Here is a 20,166-nt window from a genome sequence, read left to right as displayed (position 1 = left end):
GTTTTTGCTTTTTTTTTCTGTTTTGATTCATTCATTCATTTATTGCAGCCGTGTGATTTCAGTTCTTTCACACATTTGATATTTTAATACCGTTCTTGACTTGTTTTTATTTCCTTGGCTGAAAATGAGTAGATTGAGAGGCAAGGTGAGAGAGGAAGGCTTGACCTTGCCGCCAAGAGTCTCATCCTCAAATCCTGATGCCCGGTGGACATCAGGCCACCCTCCTGCTGCAATGTGGCCTGTGCGGCCTTGGGCTCCCCTCTGCTCTGAGGCCAGGGGAATGGCTCCACTGGACTGTGAGTCTGGGATTCCCTGCAAAACACTTGTGACTCCTTCTCCAGGAGGAAAAGGCAGTAAGGGCCTGCTGAGTACGGGCAGGTAATTCTGCATAAATGCAAATGTTCCCTGGGAGTGGTCAGGACAGCGCAGGGAGGAAGCCTGCCCTGTCAAGGGCTGTGCCTGGAACTCGTTCATCCCGCTCTACTCAGCACTGCGTGATTGCTTCTTCTGTCACTCAGTGCCTAGAGGGCGGGACCTGGAGCCCTATCCAATCAGAGCCATAGGGCGGGGTCGTAGGAACTGTCAATCAGGCGCGCGGCTGGGAGTAGGGTGCGAGGTTCAAAGAGCCCGCGGCGTCTTCACGTCCCTGCGCTCAGCTCTAGCCTCAGTCGCTGAGAGACGCCCTGGAACGTCTGTGTAGTCTCAGTCGCTGAGAGACGCCCTGGAACGTCTGTGGCAGCATCTGTCACAGTGGGACCCGCACTGGCAGCGGGAGGCAGAGGGAGGACCCTGGAACATCCCGGAAGCCGGGAAATGGTGCGTGTGCAGGGTCAGGCGACCCAAAAGTGGGAAAGAGCTGGTTGGAACCGTCCAGAGCCGGCCGCGGCGAACGTTGGCCTCCCCCGCCGTCAGCTCCTGGGCCTGGGACCCGAGTCCCCCTGGCGCAGCTCGGCCCTCGGTCCCCTCAGCCACAGAGTGGGGCTGGGCTGGCAGCCGGGACCTCGGGCGTCCTGTCTGGTCCCTGCGCGGCGACTGCGGTCCCGGCCTCGGAGCCCTCTCTGGGCAGCTCCACGCCCGCAGCCCCGCGTCTCCCCAGGATTGGGGAAGGGTCACGGAAGGGTCATGGGGGGAATCCCCACTCGTGTGTGGGGTTCGTGCGTGGGAGGACCTGTGATCTGTGGGATCCTCGGTCTCTGTTTTCTTCCCAAAGGGGACCGGTGTCCCTCTGAGTCTTCAAAGGTTTGAGAAGGCAGGTGTCTAATGCCTTATCTTGTCCCCTCATCCTAACTCCTGGGGCTGGCAGTAAATCCCTAGATTTCCAGATTTTGCCCTGCATTTCATAAAGCTGACTTCCTCTCTGTCACAGGGGAACGACTGCTATCTGGGCCGGTAACGCCGGGGTAAAAGAATTTTTACTAAGACAGTTGTAGGTAAAGTTATTAGCGAAAGTAGGAAAATCCGTCACAAGGGAGGGCCATGGGAAGCAGGAGAGAAGCAGAGGCTTGCGGGCAATTTTATAGAATGGAACTTGTGCTGATTGATAGTGCCAAGGCAGCAGGGTGCCAAGGCAGCAGGGAGCTTAACTTGCATTCCTCTGTCAGCCCCGGTGTTTGATAAATTGGTGTGTTTGATGGTGAGCAGGAAGTCTGTGAATTAAGTGCGTTATCTGGGCAAGAAGGCCATGTCTTGGGCCATAAAGAAAGTTAGACATGTACAGGAGTTCCAGACCAGCCTGGCCAAGATGGCGAAACCCCTTCTCTACTAAAAATACAAAAATTAGCCAGACGTGGTGTCACATGCCTGTAATCTCAGCTACTCGAGAGGCTGAGGCAGGAGAATCGCTTGAACCCATGAGGCGGAGGTTGCGGTGAACTGAGATCGCGCCACTGCACTCCAGTCTGGGCGACAGAGCGAGACTCCGTCTCAAAAAAAAAAAAAAAAAAAAAAGAAAAAAGAAAAAAAAAAAACAAAGGTAGACCCGTAACTTACCTGCATTCTCTTTTGTTTAAATTCTCTGTACATGAAGATAGGCAGATTTATAGCTTTTTTGCTTTATCTTTCTGCTTTCCCCTGTTGCCTTTAGCCTTTCTATAATTCAGACTTTAACAGCCTTTTCCCCTGTTCCCCTTAGCCTTTCTGTAATTAAGACTTTAATTTAACAGCCTTTTCCCCTGTTCCCCTTAGCCTTTTCCCTAATTAAGACTCCACACTGTCCTCAGTTCACAGCAACATAATGAACTCTTTGTCCCCCAGGCTGTATTTCAAACAAATGCAATATTTTAACTGTCATTTTTTTCCCCAGGTAGCAATATATGATTCTTTTTTAGAAGATATGATTTTTGTTTCTGAATATTTCATATGTGAGGATGCAGAGAATAACCACCTGTTAGGTGGTTTAACCACTCTGCTGTAAAAACCAACAAGAAAAATGTCTGTGCCTCTCCTCCTTTTATCTTCCCTGGGCACAGGCACCTTATCTGAAAGTCTTTGGGTTGAGGTTTCCCTTTGGAAACCACCGGCTGATAAGTCCTGAGCCCACACTGTCTTTTCCTGGTGCTGTCTGGGACTGGCACCAAGTGGATACAGCAGCCTTGTCTTGGAGGGTAGTGAATATCAGCCCCTGGGCCACTCCTCCCGGAGGACAGCCTGAGATGCAGGGCTGGGGCCTCCCAGGGGAAGAGCTGGATACCCTGTGGTGGGAGGATTCCCCTGGTATCCTCTTGTAAAAAGTTAAGCCCTGGGATACTCAGTTTTCTCACCCCAAGCCCAGTTTTCATTTCTTGGAGACATGGCTGGTTAGCCACTCAGGTGCTGGTATTGAGGGGGTAAAATAGAAATGATTCCCATCCTTCAAATTCTATTAGACTAGTGAAGCAAGAAAAACTATCCGAAAGGTCAAAGATAACTTACTCCAGTGAGGTGGTGCAAGAGCCTGAAAGTACACAGTGCGGTACTGAGCACTTCAGTGAGCAGCACGGGGGTGGGGGATGCCCCAGGTGACAGGAGGACCTGACTTGACCCTTGAATGAGACTTGTCTGTGTTCCAGTCAGCACTGCCCGTCCCTGAGGTTGTCAACCTTGAAAAGATTTGTTCACTCATTTCTGTTCAGTTTTTTCTTAGCTTTAAAATGCATTCTATCATTAGAGATTGATAGAGAAGATAAGATGTTTCTAAAGGGACAAGAGTTGGATTTCAGAAAACAAATTATATATATCTAGTCCTATATGCCTTTAAAAAGTTCTTGCTTACTTTTCTTTTCTGTCGTACTACACAGAGCCTGTGTAGTAAGTTTTCCAGGTCTGTTTTTTTGTTGTTGCTGTTGTTTTGTTTTTAATTGGATTATCTCAATAGAATTTCAGGGCTTAGCAGAGAAAATGCCATCAGGGAAAATAAATTGGAAAAAACTTTCTTCCTTGATGACTACAGAAAAATGAAAACTGTCTCAAGGCTCTTAAAATACTTTTTCTGGTATGAGAAAGTTAGAACCACATTCAAAATAGAAGCTGAGGTAATAGAGTGAATAAAAATTCATGAAAACAGGTAGGTCTGTAATTAGTTGATTATTGTATATGGAGGTGTTAGGCAGAAGATTGATTATTGTCCTGGAGATAACAATTTGTCACCGTTCTTTGGGTTGAAGTAGCTGTCATTTGTATCACTGCCTGGCAATACCTGCTGTGCCATAGTTTCTAATACCTTAAATAGATGCTCTTGTTCCAGAATTTGCTGTTTTCCATTGGAGTTTGTACCCATCACTTTGCTAACACCATACTCTCCTGATTACTGTAGACTTCAAAGCCTTGATGTGTGGTAGAGAAAGAGCTTCCCTGTCTTAATTACATAGGATTGCTATACCAGATTGCCATAAACTACGTGCCTTAAACAACATTTGTTCATTTCTCAGTAGAGGCTGGGAATCCAAGTTCAAGTAGATCAGATCTCTGGTAAGGGCCTGCTTCCAGGTTTAAAGATGGCAGTCTTCCCCTTATGTCCTCAATGGTGGAGATATGTCTGTAATGTCTGTCTATTTTTGGTACTAGGGCAATGTTGGCCTTATAACATCAATTAGAAAGTATTACCTCTGCCCCGGGCATGGTGGCTCATGCCTGTAATCCTAGCACTTTGGGAGGCCGAGGCGTATGGATCATCTGAGGTCAGGAGTTCAAGACCAGCCTGGCCAACATGGGGAAGCCTGTCTCTACTAAGAATACAAAAATTAGCTGGGCTTAGTGACAGGCGCCTGTAATCCCAGCTACTTAGGAGGCTGAGGCAGGAGAATTGCTTGAACCTGGGAGGCAGAGGTTGCAGTGAGCCAAGATCGTGCCGTTGCACTCCAGCCTGGGCAACAAGAGCAAAACTCTATCTCAAAAAAAAAGAAAGAAAGAAAAAGAAAGAAAGTTTACCTACCTACCTACTTCTGTTTTCTGGAAGATATTGTATAGAATTGGGATCATTTCTTCCATAAGTATTTGCCATAAATCACCAGTGAAATCATGCTGGTCTGTTCCTTTTTTTGGGATATTTATCATTTATTGATTCAATTTATTCAATAGATATAGGCCTATTCATATTACTTGAGGTTACTTTTATGAGTTTTGGTAGACTGTGTCTTTTATGAAATTGGTCCATTCCATGTAATTTATCAAATATGTGGGCATTCAGTTGTTCCTAATATTCTTTCATGGTGCTCTTAATGTCCATAGGGTTAGTAGTGATGGCCTCTCTTTTTTCTGTGTTAACTATGCTGTGGGCTTATCAGCTTTACAGATCTTTTCAGAGAATCATCTGTTGGTTAGTTGATGTTTTCTTTTCTTTTTTTTTTTTTTTTGAGATGGAGTCTTGCTCTGTCGCCCAGGCTGGAGTGCAGTGGCGTGATCTCGGCTCACTGCAACCTGCGCTTCCCGGGTTCAAGTGATTCTCCTGCCTCAGGCTCCCAAGTAGCTGGGATTAACAGGCACGTGCCACCACACTCAGCTAATTTTTGTATTTTTAGTAGAGACGGAGTTTCACCATGTTGGCCAAGCTGGTCTCGAACTCCTGACCTCATGATCCGCCCGCCTTGGCCTTCCGAAGTCCTGGGATTACAGGCGTGAGCCAACACGCCCAGCCTGTTGATGTTTTCTATTGGTTTCTTGATTGCTATTTCATTAATATCTCTTCCCATTGTTATTTTCCTCTGCTTGATTTACATTAATCTTGCTATTCTCTAGTTTCCTAAGATGGAAAGTTAGAGCACTGATTTTAGAATTTTACTTTCTAGAGAATGCGTTCAATTCTTTAAGTTTCCCTCAAAGCACTGCCTTTTCTGCATTCCAGAGATTTTGCTAAAATATATCCTTTTTCATCAGTACCACAATATTTGCATTTCATGTGACAAGTTTCTTTGACGTCTGTGTAGTTGAGAAGTTTGTGGCTTAAATCTCCACTTTTTTGAGACTTTTCAACTATATTTAAGTTATTGGTTTATAATCTGATTACATATTTTATATAATTTCATTTATTTAATTTATTATTTATTTATTTATTTATTTTAAGACGGAGTTTCACTCTTGTTGCCCAGGCTGGAGTACAGTGGTGCAATCTCGGCTCACTGCAACCTCCACCTCCTGGGTTCAAGTGATTCTTCTGCCTCAGCCTTCTGAGTAGCTGAGGTTACAGGCATGTGCCACCATGCCTGGCTATTTGTATTTTTAGTAGACACAGGGTTTCTCCATGTTGGTCAGGCTGGTCTCGAACTCCCGACCTCAGGTGATCTGTCCTCTTTGGCCTCCCAAAGTGCTGGGATTACAGGCATGAGCCATTGCACCTAGCTCTTTTCTCTTTTTTAAGAGACAGGGTGGTGGTCTGTCACACAGGCTGGAGTGTGGAGTGCCATGATCATAGCTCAATGCAGCCTCCAACTCCTAGGCTCAAGCAATCTTCTTGCCTCAACTTTCAGATTATCTGGGACTATAGGTGCATGCCACCACTCCTGGCTAATGTTTAAACTTTTATAGAGACAAGGTCTCACTATGTTGCTCAGTCTGGCCTCAAGCAATCCTTCCACTTTGGCCTCCCAAAGTGGTGGGATTACAGGTGTGAGCCACCATGCCTGGCCTAGAATTTCTATTTTAAAATATTTGTTCTAGTGTGTGTTATGGCTCAGAATTTTGTGCATCTTGGTGACTATTTCATGTGGGCTTGAGAAGAATATATACCCTGCTGGTGTTGAATGAAGGATTCTGTAAACACATATCAATGAAATCCAGCTGATTAATAGTGCTATTGATTTCAGCCATATCATTAGTGATTTTCTGACAAACTGATCTGTGAATTATTGATAGAGATGAGTTGTTTCCCTCCAACTATAATTGTAGATGTGTGTATTTTGCCTTGTGGTTTTGCTTTATGTATTTTGATCCTCTATTTTATGGGCATAAATATTAAGGATTATTATGTAATTTTTTGCTTTATGTATTTTGATCCTCTATTTTATGGGCATAAATATTAAGGATTATTATGTCTTCTTGTAGGATTGACTTTCCTTATCATTCTGAAATCACTATCTATGCCTTATAATTTTCCTTAATCTAAAACCCCATTTGTCTGAATGTAATAGAGCTGTTTCATGTTTCTTTTGATTAGGGCTAGAATGGCATATATTTCTCTACTTAATGTATCTCTATCTTTCTGTTTAAAATGTTTTTTATGTACACATTGATAGGCTTTGTATTTTTATTCTACTCTGCCAGTCCTTGTCTTTTTTACTGGTGAATATAGATAATACACATTTAATGTAGTAATTGACATAATTGAATTAATATGTATATGTATATTACTGTTTTCTATTTGTTGCACTTGTCTGTTTTTTCAACTACCTCTTTTTTTCTTTTTCTTTTCATTTTTTTTTTTTTTTTTGAGATGGAGTGTCACTCTGTCGCCCAGGCTGGAATGCAGTGGCATGATCTTGGCTCACTGCACTCTCCGTCTCCTGGGTTCAAGTGATTCTCCTGCCTCAGCCTCCCGAGTAACAGATGCCCGCCACCATACCCAGCTAATTTTTATATTTTTGGTAAAGACGAGGTTTCACCATGTTGGCCAGGCTGGTCTTGAACTCCTGACCTTGTGATCCACCTGCCTCAGCCTCCCAGAGTACTGAGATTACAGGTGTGAGCCACCGCACCCAGCTCAACTACCTCTCTATTTCTGTCTTTCATTTTAGTTGAGCAGAATATGATTTTCTTATCCTATTAGTATAGTACTTGGTTCTTAATTTTTTTAGTGAATTCCATAGGGTACATATTATACCATTCACAACTAATGGACCTTCAGTTTCAAAAAACACTATATGGCTTCATGGGTAGTGCTGGTATAATAAACTGTTTGAAACTTCTTCCTTTCATTCCATGAATCATCACTGTCATTCATTTGCACAATTGTGACCTGTAACACCCAATACATTGTTGATGCTATTATTTTGAGCAAACATATCTATTAGATCAAGTAAGTATAAGAAACGTAAATCATTTTTTATGTCTTCATTTAATGTGATGTGAATTTCTAACCTGTATCATTTATCTTTTCTCTAATAAACTTCTTTTAACATTACTGGCAAGGCAGGTATACCAGTCACACATTTTTTCCATTTCATCCCCTGACCTTTCCTGCTTCTCTGAATGGGTAGATTCAATTGTTTTATCTTGATTTTAGCGGATTTATTTTTTTTTTTGAGACAGAGTCTCACTCAGTCACCCCTGCTGGAGTGCAGTGGTATAATCTTGGCTCTCTGCAACCTCCACCTCCCAGGTTCAGGCGATTCTCCTGCCTCAGCCTCCTGAGTAGCTGGGATTACAGGCATGCACCACCACACCTGGCTAATTTTTGTATTTTTAGTAGAGACGAGATTTCACCATGTTGGCCAGGCTGGTCTCGAACTCCCAACCTCAAGTGATCTGCTCCCCTCGGCCTCCCAAAGTGCTGGGATTACAGGCATGAGCTGCCGCACCTGGCCTCTGATTTATTCTTTGGTTGTTCACATCTGTGGAACATCTATAGTGAAGTCTTCCTTTTGGTTGTTGTACTTTGTGGCTGCATTAGTTCTATATTGCTCAATTTCTAATTTTTATTGATTTTTTTATCTTTTCTGATTTTCTTTTAGTTTTTTCTTCATCATTGCCTCACCTCATTGAACATATTTAAGACAGTTGCTTTAAAGTTTTTATTCATTCAAGAAGTCCAGTGTTTGAGGTTTCTTAGAGATGGTTTATCTCAGTTCAGGTTTTTCCATTGATGAGCCATATTTTCATGTTTCTCTCTATTTTTCCTAATTTTGTGTGCATTGAAAAGTAGACATTTGCATCTGGAAATCAGATTCTGTCCCCTTCATTGTTTGCTGTTCTTGTTTGATGAAGGCTGTAACTATTCATTTGTTTAGTAACATTTTCAAAGTGTGTTTGCAGAGACTCTATTCCCTATTTGATGTACACACTGAAGTCTCTGTTCTTTAGCTTGTGTTCATTTGTGTTCTGATAGAGATTTCCTGAATGCTACAAGCTAAAAGTAAAAAGGAAGATGAAACATATAAAAACCTGACCTCTTCCAGTCTTTGTGGATGGCTCTTGTGGAGCAATTCCTTCAACACTTAGCAAGCCTGTTTAAAACTCTGCTGTAGCATTTACTTTCTGTTTTACTAAATCTAGAAACATGCCAGAGCTGAAAATAAGGGTCTCCTCACATCTTCTATGAAAATGTGTTCTTTCCTGTGAGTGCATGGGGCTCTCTCAGTTCCCCAATATAATGGGTGCTTTTGAATACCCTAATTCCTGAAGGAAATTTTCTCTCCAGTTTTTTCCTTTTAGACTTACGTGGGCTAATGTATGTCTTTTTCTTCTTTCTTTCTTTTTTTTTTTTTTGAGACGGAGTCTTGCTCTATTGCCCAGGCTGGAGTGCAGTGGCGCAATCTCGACTCACCACAACCTCTGCCTCCCGGGTTCAAGCGATTCTCCTGCCTCAGCTACTCAGTTACAGGCATGTGCCACCAAGCGTGGCTAATTTTTATATTTTTAGTAGAGACGAAGTTTCACTATGTTGGCCAGACTGGTCTCAAACTCCTGACCTCATGATCTGCCTGCCTTGGCCTCCCAAAGTGCTGGGATTACAGGCATGAGCCACCGTGCCTGGCCTTAATGTATGTCTTAATTATAGTCTGTTGTCTCAAGTAGTTGCAGGCTATTTGTGTATTTTGCACCATTTTTCAGCATTTCTTATGTTTGACCCTAACTGGATTCCATTGTAGATGAAATAGAAAAGAGAGCCTTGTTTCAAACCTTCCGATCATCCCCAGAATGATTGGAAAATACAAAGGCAATAATTTGTGAATAACATCTGATCTGCTTTCTCTGGAATTAGTGACCAGAGTTCCACACTGGGATCTCAGGCTGCTGTCTTGAAGACTGGCACAGAGGTAGGGTGTGATTGGGCCAAGGACAAATAAAACTCCACAAGGGTTTTCTATCATTTTTTCACTTTTATTTATCTATTTGTTTATCTCTTTATTAATGGTATGGGGTGCTGAATATTATAGTTTCAAAATCCTTTATCTGTTTTTGCAAAGCTGTCACTTTGTTGGTGAGAGGGTTTTTTTTTTCCTTTTTCTTTTTTTTTTTTTTTTGAGATGGAGTTTCGCTCTTGTCAACCAGGCTGGAGTGCGATAGCACAATCTCGGCTCACCGCAACCTCTGCCTCCTGGGTTCAAGCAATTCTCCTGCCTCAGCCTCCCGAGTAGCTGGGATTACAGGCATGCGCCATCACGCCTGGCTAATTTTGTATTTTTAGTAAAGACGGGGTTTCTCCATGTTGGTCAGGCTGGTCTTGAACTCCCGACTTCAGGTGATCCACCCACCTCCGCCACCCAGAGTGCTGGGATTACAGGTGTGAGCCACCGCGCCCGGCCAGTGAGAAGGTTTTTTAGCATTTTTAGACATTTGTGACTTCTATTAGATTTGATAATGTAATTTTATTTATTTTTTTGAGACAGAGTCTCACAATATCGCCCATGCTGGAATGCAGTGGCTCAATAATGGTTCACTACAGTCTTCACGTCCTGGGCTCGGGTGATCCTCCCACCTCAGCTTCCCCATTAGCTGGGACTACAGGCACACCACCACGCCCGGCTAATTTTTTTGTATTTTTTTGCAGAGACAGGGTTTCGCCATGTTGCCCAGGCTGGTCTCAAACTCCTGGGCTCAAATGGTCCATCTGCCCTGGCCTCTCAAAGTACTGAGATTACAGGCATGAGCCATGGTGCCCAGCTGGTAGTGTAATTTTTTGTTAAAGTCTGTTTTAGTTATTTAGGGAATTTTATAAATATAAGAGATAACATTGAGTTCTTTTCTAATAATACATTCTCTCATTGCCCTTCTTTCCTTCTCCTTTGACATTACCCAATAAGATGTTCAAAAATTTTCCATTGGGATGGTGAAATATCTTTTATTATTTATTTGTCATGCTTAACTACATTTGGTCTAGAGGAAACCAGTTACCAGCTTCCAGATTTTCTGTTAGTATAATCCCAGAGGATGTGCCGAATCCTCCAACTAATTAATTGCAAAAAAAATGTGAAATTTTATCTACCAGGGTCTCTTATTAGAGACCCAGTGCCTATAGTGTTTTTTGGTGGCTGGCTTAGTCTGTTTTTTGTTGCTTAAGAATAATCTGAACCTGGATAATTTATAAGGAACAATATTTATTTTTTACTGTTCTGGAGGTTGGGAAGTCCAAGCTTAAGTCTGGGCATCTGGTGAGAACCTTCTTGCTGGTGGGGACTCTGCAGAGTTCTTAGATGGCACAAAGCAGGAGGGGGTATAGCTCAGGGTTAGAGCATCAGACTGCGGACCAAGATGGCACAAAGCATTACATGGCAAGGGCCGGAGTGCCTAACTCGGGTCTCTTCCATCTTATAAGGACACCAGTCCCCTTCCTGAGATAACTTATTTATTCATTAAGCCATTGATCCATGAATACATTAATCTATTCATGAGCTCTGAACCTTCAAGACTCAATCACCTTTTCAATCCCCACCTTTTATTACTCCCACTTTGCGGATTAACTTTCAACATGTGTTTTGGAGGGGACAACCATTCAAACTCAGCAGTGGCTGATCACATACACTCCCTCTGCTGAGTTTGTAAGATTCTAAACTCTCAGAACATAGGAGTTAAGAAAATAATGTACTTTTTGCACAAACAGTTTAGATACAATCAAGCCCTGTTATTAGTTACATTGGTGGGGCACTCCCTAAATCCAGTTCCTAGACACCATAAAAGGTCCAACTTTGAGAATAAGAATTTGTAAGGACATGTAGTCTCAGGACTGCTAATGGTAGCTCTCTTCTGCACAATAGGTAGTAGGACTTTGTCAGTAGGACTTTGACAAGAACTACAACCCACTACAGAAATAGACATTAGGGTGATGCAGGCAATAAGACTCATTTAACTCACCAAGAAGAGACCTGTTCCTATTCAACTGTAACTTGACCAAACATGTTGAATTCTACCATCAAAACGGCTGTGTGAGAGAAAGTGAGTGTAGAGAGAATATGAGAGAATTTACTATGTCATTGAATAAATGCTTGGAAAGCACAGCATCATATGAAGTTTATGAACTGAGTATAGCTTTTTCAGTACTGTCACTCAACCTTTCTCCTCTATCTATGTGGGATGTTTCAGGACGTAGTGGCCTTTGAGGATGTGGCTGTGAACTTCACCCAGGAGGAATGGGCTTTGCTGGGTCCATCACAGAAGAATTTGTACAGATATGTGATGCAAGAAACCATCAGGAACCTGGACTGTATAAGTAAGGATGATATCATGTCTTCACTTAATCAATTACAGACATTTGTTTCATGGTCATCAGTGCTGTTCAATAATTTGAAATATGGAAAGGGCATATGATGGACTCTTGAACAACACAGAATTCAGAGGTGACAGCCCTGAAAGAAGTTGTACATCCTCATCTAACTTTTTGTCCACCATAGCTTAAGCAGCCATTGACCAGCAGCCTTACTGGTAACATAAACAGTTGATTGGCTGGGCATAGTGGCTCACACCTGTAATCTCAGCACGTTGGGAGGCCAAGGTGGGCGGATCATGAGGTCAGGAGTTCGAGACCAGCCTGACCAATATGGTGAAACCCCGTCTCTACTAAAAATACAAAAATCAGCCAGGCATGGTGGCGCATGCCTGTAATCCCAGCTACTCAGGAGGCTAAGGCAGCAGGATCACTTGAGCCCAGGAGGCAGAGGCCGCAGTGAGCTGAGATCACGCCACTGCACTCCAGCCTGGGTAACAGAGCGAGAATCCATCTCAAAAAAATAAAATAAAATAATAAAAAAACAGTTGATTAATCCATATATTGTAAGTCATGTATTGCATACTATATTCTCACAATAAAGTGAGCTAGAGAAAGAAAATATTGATAGGAAAATCATAAAGAAGAGAAACTATATTTACTATTCATTAAGTGGAGGTGTATGACTAAAAGGTCTTTATCCTCGTCTTTACATTGAGAAGACTAAGTAAGAGGAGGGATTGATCTTGGTGTCTTAGGGATAGCAGAGACTGAAGAAAATTCATATGCAGGTGGAGCTGTGCAGTTCAAACATGTGTTGTTCAAGAATCAACTGTAAGGCCAGGTATGGTGGCTCACGCCTGTAATCCCAGCATTTTGGGAGGCCGAGGTGGGCAGATCACTTGAGGTCAGGAGTTCGAGACCAGTCTGACCAACATGGTGAAACCCCGTCTCCAATAAAAATACAAAAATTAGCTGGTTGTGGTGGCACACATCTGTAGTCCCAGCTACTCAGGAGGCTGAGGCAGGAGACTCGCTTGAACCCGGGAGGCGGAGGTTGCCATGAGCTGAGATTGTACCACTGCACTCCAGCCTAGGCAACAGAGTGAGACTCTGCCTCCACCCCCAAACTGTACAGAATTAACTGTAGTTTGATGAATGAATCATGTATGATTGCAGTATACATGCAATCTTACCGTTTTATATAATTTTCTAATAATGTATAGTGATTTTCTGGGTCTACCTTTTAGGAATGATATGGGAAGAACAGAATACTGAAGATCAGTACAAAAATCCTAGGAGAAATCTAAGGTAATTTGCACTCACAGGAGAAAGTTATGTTTCTGAAGTGATTCTCAGAATAAAAGGAAATTTTAAAAACAAAGAAAATGAACAAGTCTAGCTTAAATTTATTTTTTAATTTTTTAAATTAACATTTTTTTTTTAGTCAGGGCCTTGCTCTGTTGCCCAGGCTGGAGTGCAGTGGCATGATCTTGGTTCACTGAAGCCCGACCTCCCAGGTTCATGTGACCCTCCCACCAGAGCCTCCTGAGTAGCCAGGACTACACGTGCATGCTACCACACCTGGTTAATTTTTGTATTTTTTGTAGAGACAGGGTTTTGGCATGTTTCCCAGGCTGGTCTTGAATTCCTGGGCTCAAGCAATCTGCCTGCCTTGGCCTCCCCAAATGCTGGGATTACAGGTGTGAGTCACTGCACCAGACTAAATTTATTTATTCTTAAAAAATTTCCTCCTAAAACATACTATAAGAATTTACATATGAGGCTGGACATGGTGGCTCATGCCTGTAATCCCAGCACTTTGCGAGGTTGAGGCGGGCAGATTACTTGAGGTCAGGAGTTTGAGACCAGCCTGGCCAACATAGCGAAACCCTGTCTCTACAAAAGTAAAAAAGTTACCTGGGCATGGGAGTATGCACCTGTAACCCCAGCTGCTTGGGAGGCCAAGGCAGGAGAATTGCATGAACCCAGGAGGCAAAGGTTGCAGTGAGCCGAGATTGCGCCACTGCACTCCAGCCTGGCAACAGACCAAGACTCCGTCTCAAAAAAAAAAAAAAAAAAAAAAAAAAAATAGCCAAGTGTGTTGGTGCACACCTGTAGTTCCAGCTACTCATGAGGCTGAAGTAGGTAGATCACTTGAGTTCAGGAGGTCAAGGTTGCACGAACCATCGTCCTGCTACTGCACTCCAGCCTGGGTGACAGAGCAAGATCCTGTTTCAAAAAATTAATTAATTAATTAAAAAGAAAAGGAAAAAAAAACAAAAACCCCAGCTGGTGTTGGGTTGTCTTGCATAGCATTCAGTTCATTCGTGTTCAAACAGGGCATGAAGCCTACACTTGGCATGGTAATGATAAAAAGGTATATCTGGCCAGGCGCAGTGACTCACATCTGTAATCCCAGCACTTTGGGAGGCCAAGGCGGGGTGGATCACGAGGTCAAAAGTTTGAGAACAACCTGGCCAACATGGCGAAACCCCATCTCTACTAAAAATACAAAATTAGCTGGGTGTGGTGGTGTATGCCTCTAATCCCGGCTACTTGGGAGGCTGAGGCAGGAGAATCGCTTGAACCCGGGAGGAAGAGATTGCAGTGAGCCGAGATCGTGCCGCTGCACTCTAGCCTGGGTGATAGAGGAAGACTCCATCTCAGGAAAAAAAAAAGTACATCTGATACCTATTAATACACATAAAAAATCATTTAGAAACAACTATTTAGTAATGTACTACTCATTTTTTACAGATGTCATATGGTAGAGAGATTCAGTGAAAGTAAAGACAGTAGTCAATGTGGAGAAACATTTAGCCTCATTCGAGATAGTATTGTGAACAACAGCACTTGTCCTGGAGAAGATCCATGTCAAAGCGCTGAGTGTGAAGAAGTCATAATGGGTCATTTATCCCTTAATAGCCACATCAGAGTTGATTCTGGACACAAACCACGTGAGTATCAGGAATATGGAGAGAAGCCACATACACATAAACAACGTGGGAAAGCCTTCAGTTACCATCACTCCTTTCAGTCACGTGGAAGGCCTCACACTGGAAAGAAACGCTATGAGTGTAAGGAATGTGGAAAAACCTTCAGTTCTCGTAGAAACCTTCGAAGACACATGGTAGTGCAAGGTGGAAATAGACCTTATAAATGTAAGTTGTGTGGAAAAGCTTTTTTTTGGCCCAGTTTATTACGTATGCATGAAAGAACTCACACTGGAGAGAAACCATATGAGTGTAAGCAGTGTTCTAAAGCGTTTCCTTTTTACAGTTCCTATCGAAGACATGAGAGAATGCACACTGGGGAGAAACCGTATGAATGTAAGCAGTGTTCTAAAGCCTTGCCTGATTCCAGTTCCTATATAAGACATGAAAGAACTCACACTGGAGAGAAACCCTATACATGTAAACAGTGTGGGAAAGCCTTCAGTGTTTCCAGTTCCCTTCGAAGACATGAAACCACTCACAGTGCAGAGAAACCCTATGAGTGTAAGCAATGCGGGAAGACATTTCATCATCTTGGAAGCTTTCAGATACACATGAAAAGGCACACTGGAGATCGACCTCATAAATGTAAGATATGTGGGAAAGGCTTTGATCGTCCCAGTTTAGTTCGATATCATGAACGAATTCACACTGGAGAGAAACCCTATGAATGCAAGCAGTGTGGGAAAGCGTTATCTCATAGCTCAAGCTTTCGAAGACACATGATAATGCACACTGGAGGTGGACCTCATAAATGCAACATATGTGGGAAAGCTTTTGTTTATCCCAGTGTATGTCAAAGACACGAAAAGTCTCACAGTGGAGAGAAACCCTATGAATGCAAACAGTGTGGGAAAGCGTTATCTCATAGCTCAAGTTTTCGAAGACATATGGTAATGCATACGGGAGATGGGCCAAATAAATGCAAGGTATGTGGGAAAGCCTTTGTTTATCCCAGTGTATGTCAAAGACATGAAAAGACTCATTGGAGAGAAACAATATGAATGTAAACAATTATAAAGCCTTCTATATTTCCAGTTCCCTTTGATATCATGAATAAACTTACACTGGACAGAAACCCTATAAATGTAAATGTGGGAAAGCCTTTCATAATTTTTATTCCTTTCAAAATCATGAAATATGTCACACTGGAGAGATGCTATATGAATGTAAGGAATGTGGGAAAGCAATCAATTTTTTTTAAATACCATTGTCAACATAAAACAACTCACAGAGCAGAAAAACTCTGTGAGTGTAAAATATGTAGGGAAGCCTTCAGTCATTTTGGTAACTTAAAAGTACATGAGGCTGGGCACAGTGGCTCACGCCTGTAATCCCAGCACTTAGGGTGGGCAGATTGCTTGACCTCAGGAATTTGAGGCCTGCCTGGGCAAAGTGGTAAAACCATGTGTCTACAAAAAATAGAAAAATCAGCAGGTGTGGTGGTATGCCCCTGTAGTCTCAGCTACTTGGGAGGCTGAGGTGGGAAGATCTCTTGAGCCCAAGGGGTGGGGGTTGCAGTGAGCCAAGATGCACTGCACTCCAGCCTGGGCAACAGAGCCAGACCCTGTCTCAAAAAAAAAAAAAAAAAAAAAAAGCACATGAAAAGATTCACTCTGGAGAGAAGTCATATGAAGGTAAGAAATGTAGAAAAGCATTGAGTTCTCTCAGGTCCTTGCATAGACATAAAAGGACTCACTGGAGAGATACTCTATAAATGTGTGAAATGTAGGGAAATATTCTTTAATGTTATTTCAGATAGAAATAATTCTCATTGGAGATAAACCCTATGAATGTAAACACATAGTAAAGCCTTAATTAGCTTCAGTTTCTTTCAAATACAGTTATCCTCTAATATGTGCAGGAGATTGGTTCCACCACCCCCTGGGCATACATAAATCGACACATGCCAAGTCCTTTTTTAAAAATGACATATTTGATACAAAATTACCTGGATGTGATGGCACATGCCTGTAATCCCAGCTACTCAGGAGGCTGAGGCAGGATAATCACTTGAATCAGGGAGGCGGAAGTTGCAGTGAGCCAAGATCGCGCCACTGCACTCCAGCCTGGGCAACAAGAGCAAAACCTCTGTCACACACCCAAAAAAGAAAAGACATATTTGGGTTAGACACAGTTGCTCACGTCTGTAATCCTAGCACCTTAGGAGCCCAGGAGTTAAGAGGCCAGCCTGGGTAATGTGGCAAAACCCTGTCTCTATAGAAGATACACAAATTAGCCGGGTGTGGTGACATGTACTTGTAGTCCCAGCTACTAGGGAAGCTGAGGTGGGAGGATCGCTTGAGCCTGGGAGGTTGAGGTTGCGGTGAGTCAAAATCACATCACTGCACTCTAGCATGGGCAACAGAATGAGACCCTGTCTCAAAAAAATAATAAAAATAAAAACTATTTGCATGTAACCTACCCACATCCTCCTGTATACTCTAAGTCTTCTGTAGATTAGTTAAAATACATCATGCATCATAGAAGCTATGTAAATAGTTGTGTTATTATATTGTTTAGTGAATCATGATATGAGAAAGACCCTACACATACTCAGTACAGACCCACTCACATAATACATGTCACCTAGAGCATTATAAATCCTTTCTTTCAACACTCATAGATTGCTTTTGTTTAATGACCTGAAAGTGTGTTAACATTCACCCAACAAAAGTGTAATGATGATTATTGCAATATCGTGCCTAATGTTGTGATGTGTTAGTCAGCTAGATGTGTGACACCATAGATAAGCAGTGAGACCTCAGGCTAACTTGAATCTTGACAGGATGTCAATATGATCAACTATATTGGAAGATCCAGATTCTGACTGCAGATACTGAATTTTTGGAGCAGTCTAAATAATACTAATGTCAGAATTTGCTCAATTTGAGGACTGAAGATCTTTAAGCATTGAAGGGTCTGTCTTCATATTTGCAGATATTTAATTAGAAACATTGTAGGAAGCTGGTTTTTTTTTTTAAACTTTGCAATGTTTGTGAGCATGTAATCTCTGGGGTGACATGGAGGCTTTGTTCCATGGAAGAATCTTAATTGAGGATGATAATCTTTAACACTTGCACCTTGCAGAAGCTGTAGGTGCCCTAAAACTGCTTCCAATTTTTCTTTTTTTCTTTCTTTTTTTTTTTTTGAGACAAGGTCTCACTCTGTCACCTAGAGTGCATGGCTCACTGCCGCCTCAACTTCCTGGGCTCAAGTGATCTTCCCACCTCAGCTTCCCAAGTAGCTGGGATTACAGGCACACATCACCATGCCTGGCTACTTTGTGTTTTTTGTGGAGACAGGGTTTCACCATGTTTCCCAGGCTGGTCTTGAACTCCTGGAATCAAGAGGTCTGCCTGCCTTGGCCTACCAAATTACTAGGATTACAGGGTGAGCCACCACACCCAGCCTTCAGATTTTTCAAATATCAAAATCTATAGCACTGCTTCTTTTTTTTTTTCAGACAGTCTCACTCTGTCGCCGAGGCTGAAGTGCAGTGGTGCAATCTCAGCTCACTGCAGCCTCCACCTCCCAGGTTCAAGTGATCCTCCTGCATCAGCCACCCAAGTAGCTGGGATTACAATCTCAGCTCACTGCAACCTCCACCTCCCAGGTTCAAGTGACCCTCCTGCCTCAGCCACCCAAGTAGCTGGGATTACAGGCATGCACCACCATGCCCAGCTAATTTTTGTATTTTTAGTAGAGACAGGGTTTCGCCATGTTTGCCAAGCTGGTTTTGAACTCCCTGTGACTTCAAGTGATCTGCCTGCCTTGGCCTGTCAGAATGCTGGGATTACAGGCATGAGCCACCACTTATGGCACTGCCTCTTCTATTTATTTATTTATTGAGATTGAGTCTCACTCTGTCGCCCAGGCAGGAGTGCAGTGGCGCGATCTCGGCTCACTGCAAACACTGCCTCCTGGGTTCAAGCGATTCTCGTGCTTCAGCCTCCCAAGTAGCTGGGATTACAGGTGCCCGCTACCACACCCAGCTAATTTTTGTATTTTTAGTAGAGATGGGGTTTCACCATGTTGGCCAGGCTGGTCTCGAACTCCTGACCTCAGATGATCTGCCTGCCTTGGCCTCCCAAAGTGCTAGAATTACAGGTGTGAGCCACCACGCCTGGCAGCACTGCCTCTTCTAAATCTACATCATCATCATCATCATCATCATCATCATCTGTAGAGGATTTCAGCATATCTTCTAGTTCCTTGTTAGTAAGGGTTTCTTCTTTGCTCTTCTGTGTGTTCCTCAACATTGTCTTCACTCGTGTCAGAGATAGCCTTCCCCACCAACTTTCCTTACAACATTTAAGATATTTCTGACTATCATATCAATAGTGCAGAAGCACCTGAAATCATTGACTTCCTCACTCCATAATGGCTTCCAACACACTTTGGCTGTCTTGAGCTGTAGGGCATCTACAGCCTCCACAATAAGCACAATCGTTTCTGCAGTTGGGAAGCTCTTCCATAAATCCTGTATGATATGGTGACAATCATAAATCAAGACAGCATAAATCTTTCCAAAAGTCCAGTGGGTGTAAGACACCTTGAGGCACTTGATGCTTTGATCAAGTAGTTGTAGCAGTGATGTAGTTTTAGGAGGCAGGAACATCACTTCCCCATTTTTATCAGCATAACAGAGAGATGAGAGATGCCAGGAGCGTTGTCAGTTATGAGGAGGGCCTTGAGTGGCAGCCCCTTCTTTTCAAGGTATTCATTCACATCAGGAATGAAGCAGTGGTAGAACCAAGTCTTTGTGTGTTTTTGTCAGGACACGGGCAAGCAAGTTTTGCTTTTGTTTTCAAGGACCCAGGGATTGTTTACTTAGTAGAGGAGGCTTTGTTTGATCTTATGACCTGCTGCATTGCCACGTAGCACCAGAGTAAGGCAATCTTTCCAAGTCATGAACCCCAAGGCTTTCTTTGTACTCTTGTGATGAAGGTACCATTAGGCATCCTCTTCCAGAACATGCCTGATTCATTACAATGGAGGATTTGCTCTGGAAGTTAGCCTCTTTTTTTTTTTTAAATGAGTTTCATGAGCTTTTCTAGGAATGCTGATGTTTCCTTTGCATCAGCCAAGGCCAATTCTCCCATGTTCTTCAAGTTCTTGAAGCTCTAATGCATCGTGTAGCTAGCTAAGCCAGACCTTGCTGGCCTGAAACTCCTTCCTGTAGATTTTTTTTTTTTTTTTGAGATGGAGTTTTGCTCTTGTTGCCCAGGCTGGAGGGCAATGGCGCTATCTTGGCTCACCACAATCTCTGCCTCCCAGGTTCAAGTGATTTCTCCTTCCTCAGCCTCCCGAGTAGCTGGGATTACAGGCATGCGCCACCAT

General features: G+C 42.9%; 1 protein-coding gene across 3 annotated transcripts; it reads left to right on the top strand.

Annotated features, from left to right (window-relative positions):
• Positions 1–580: 580 nt before the first annotated feature.
• Positions 581–16,925, top strand: ZNF563 (zinc finger protein 563). 3 transcript variants are annotated; one of them, XM_054539815.2, is made up of 5 exons: positions 782–816; positions 9,389–9,443; positions 11,707–11,833; positions 13,078–13,138; positions 14,588–16,925. In XM_054539815.2, exons 3-5 carry the CDS (start codon positions 11,800–11,802, stop codon positions 15,825–15,827), a joined length of 1,335 nt encoding a protein of 444 aa, XP_054395790.2. In that variant the 5' UTR covers positions 782–816; positions 9,389–9,443; positions 11,707–11,799; the 3' UTR covers positions 15,828–16,925. The 3 variants fall into 3 exon arrangements, with proteins under 3 accessions (XP_024092319.3, XP_054395790.2, XP_054395791.2); XM_024236551.3 differs by lacking the exon at positions 9,389–9,443 and having other exon boundaries at positions 581–816; XM_054539816.2 differs by lacking the exons at positions 782–816; positions 9,389–9,443; positions 13,078–13,138.
• The last annotated feature ends 3,241 nt before the right edge of the window (positions 16,926–20,166 follow it).

Source organism: Pongo abelii, chromosome 20 (assembly GCF_028885655.2).
Source record: "Pongo abelii isolate AG06213 chromosome 20, NHGRI_mPonAbe1-v2.0_pri, whole genome shotgun sequence".
Lineage (NCBI taxonomy): Eukaryota > Metazoa > Chordata > Mammalia > Primates > Hominidae > Pongo > Pongo abelii.
Note: the sequence above shows the minus strand (reverse complement) of the source record. Positions and strands in the feature narration are given on the sequence as shown.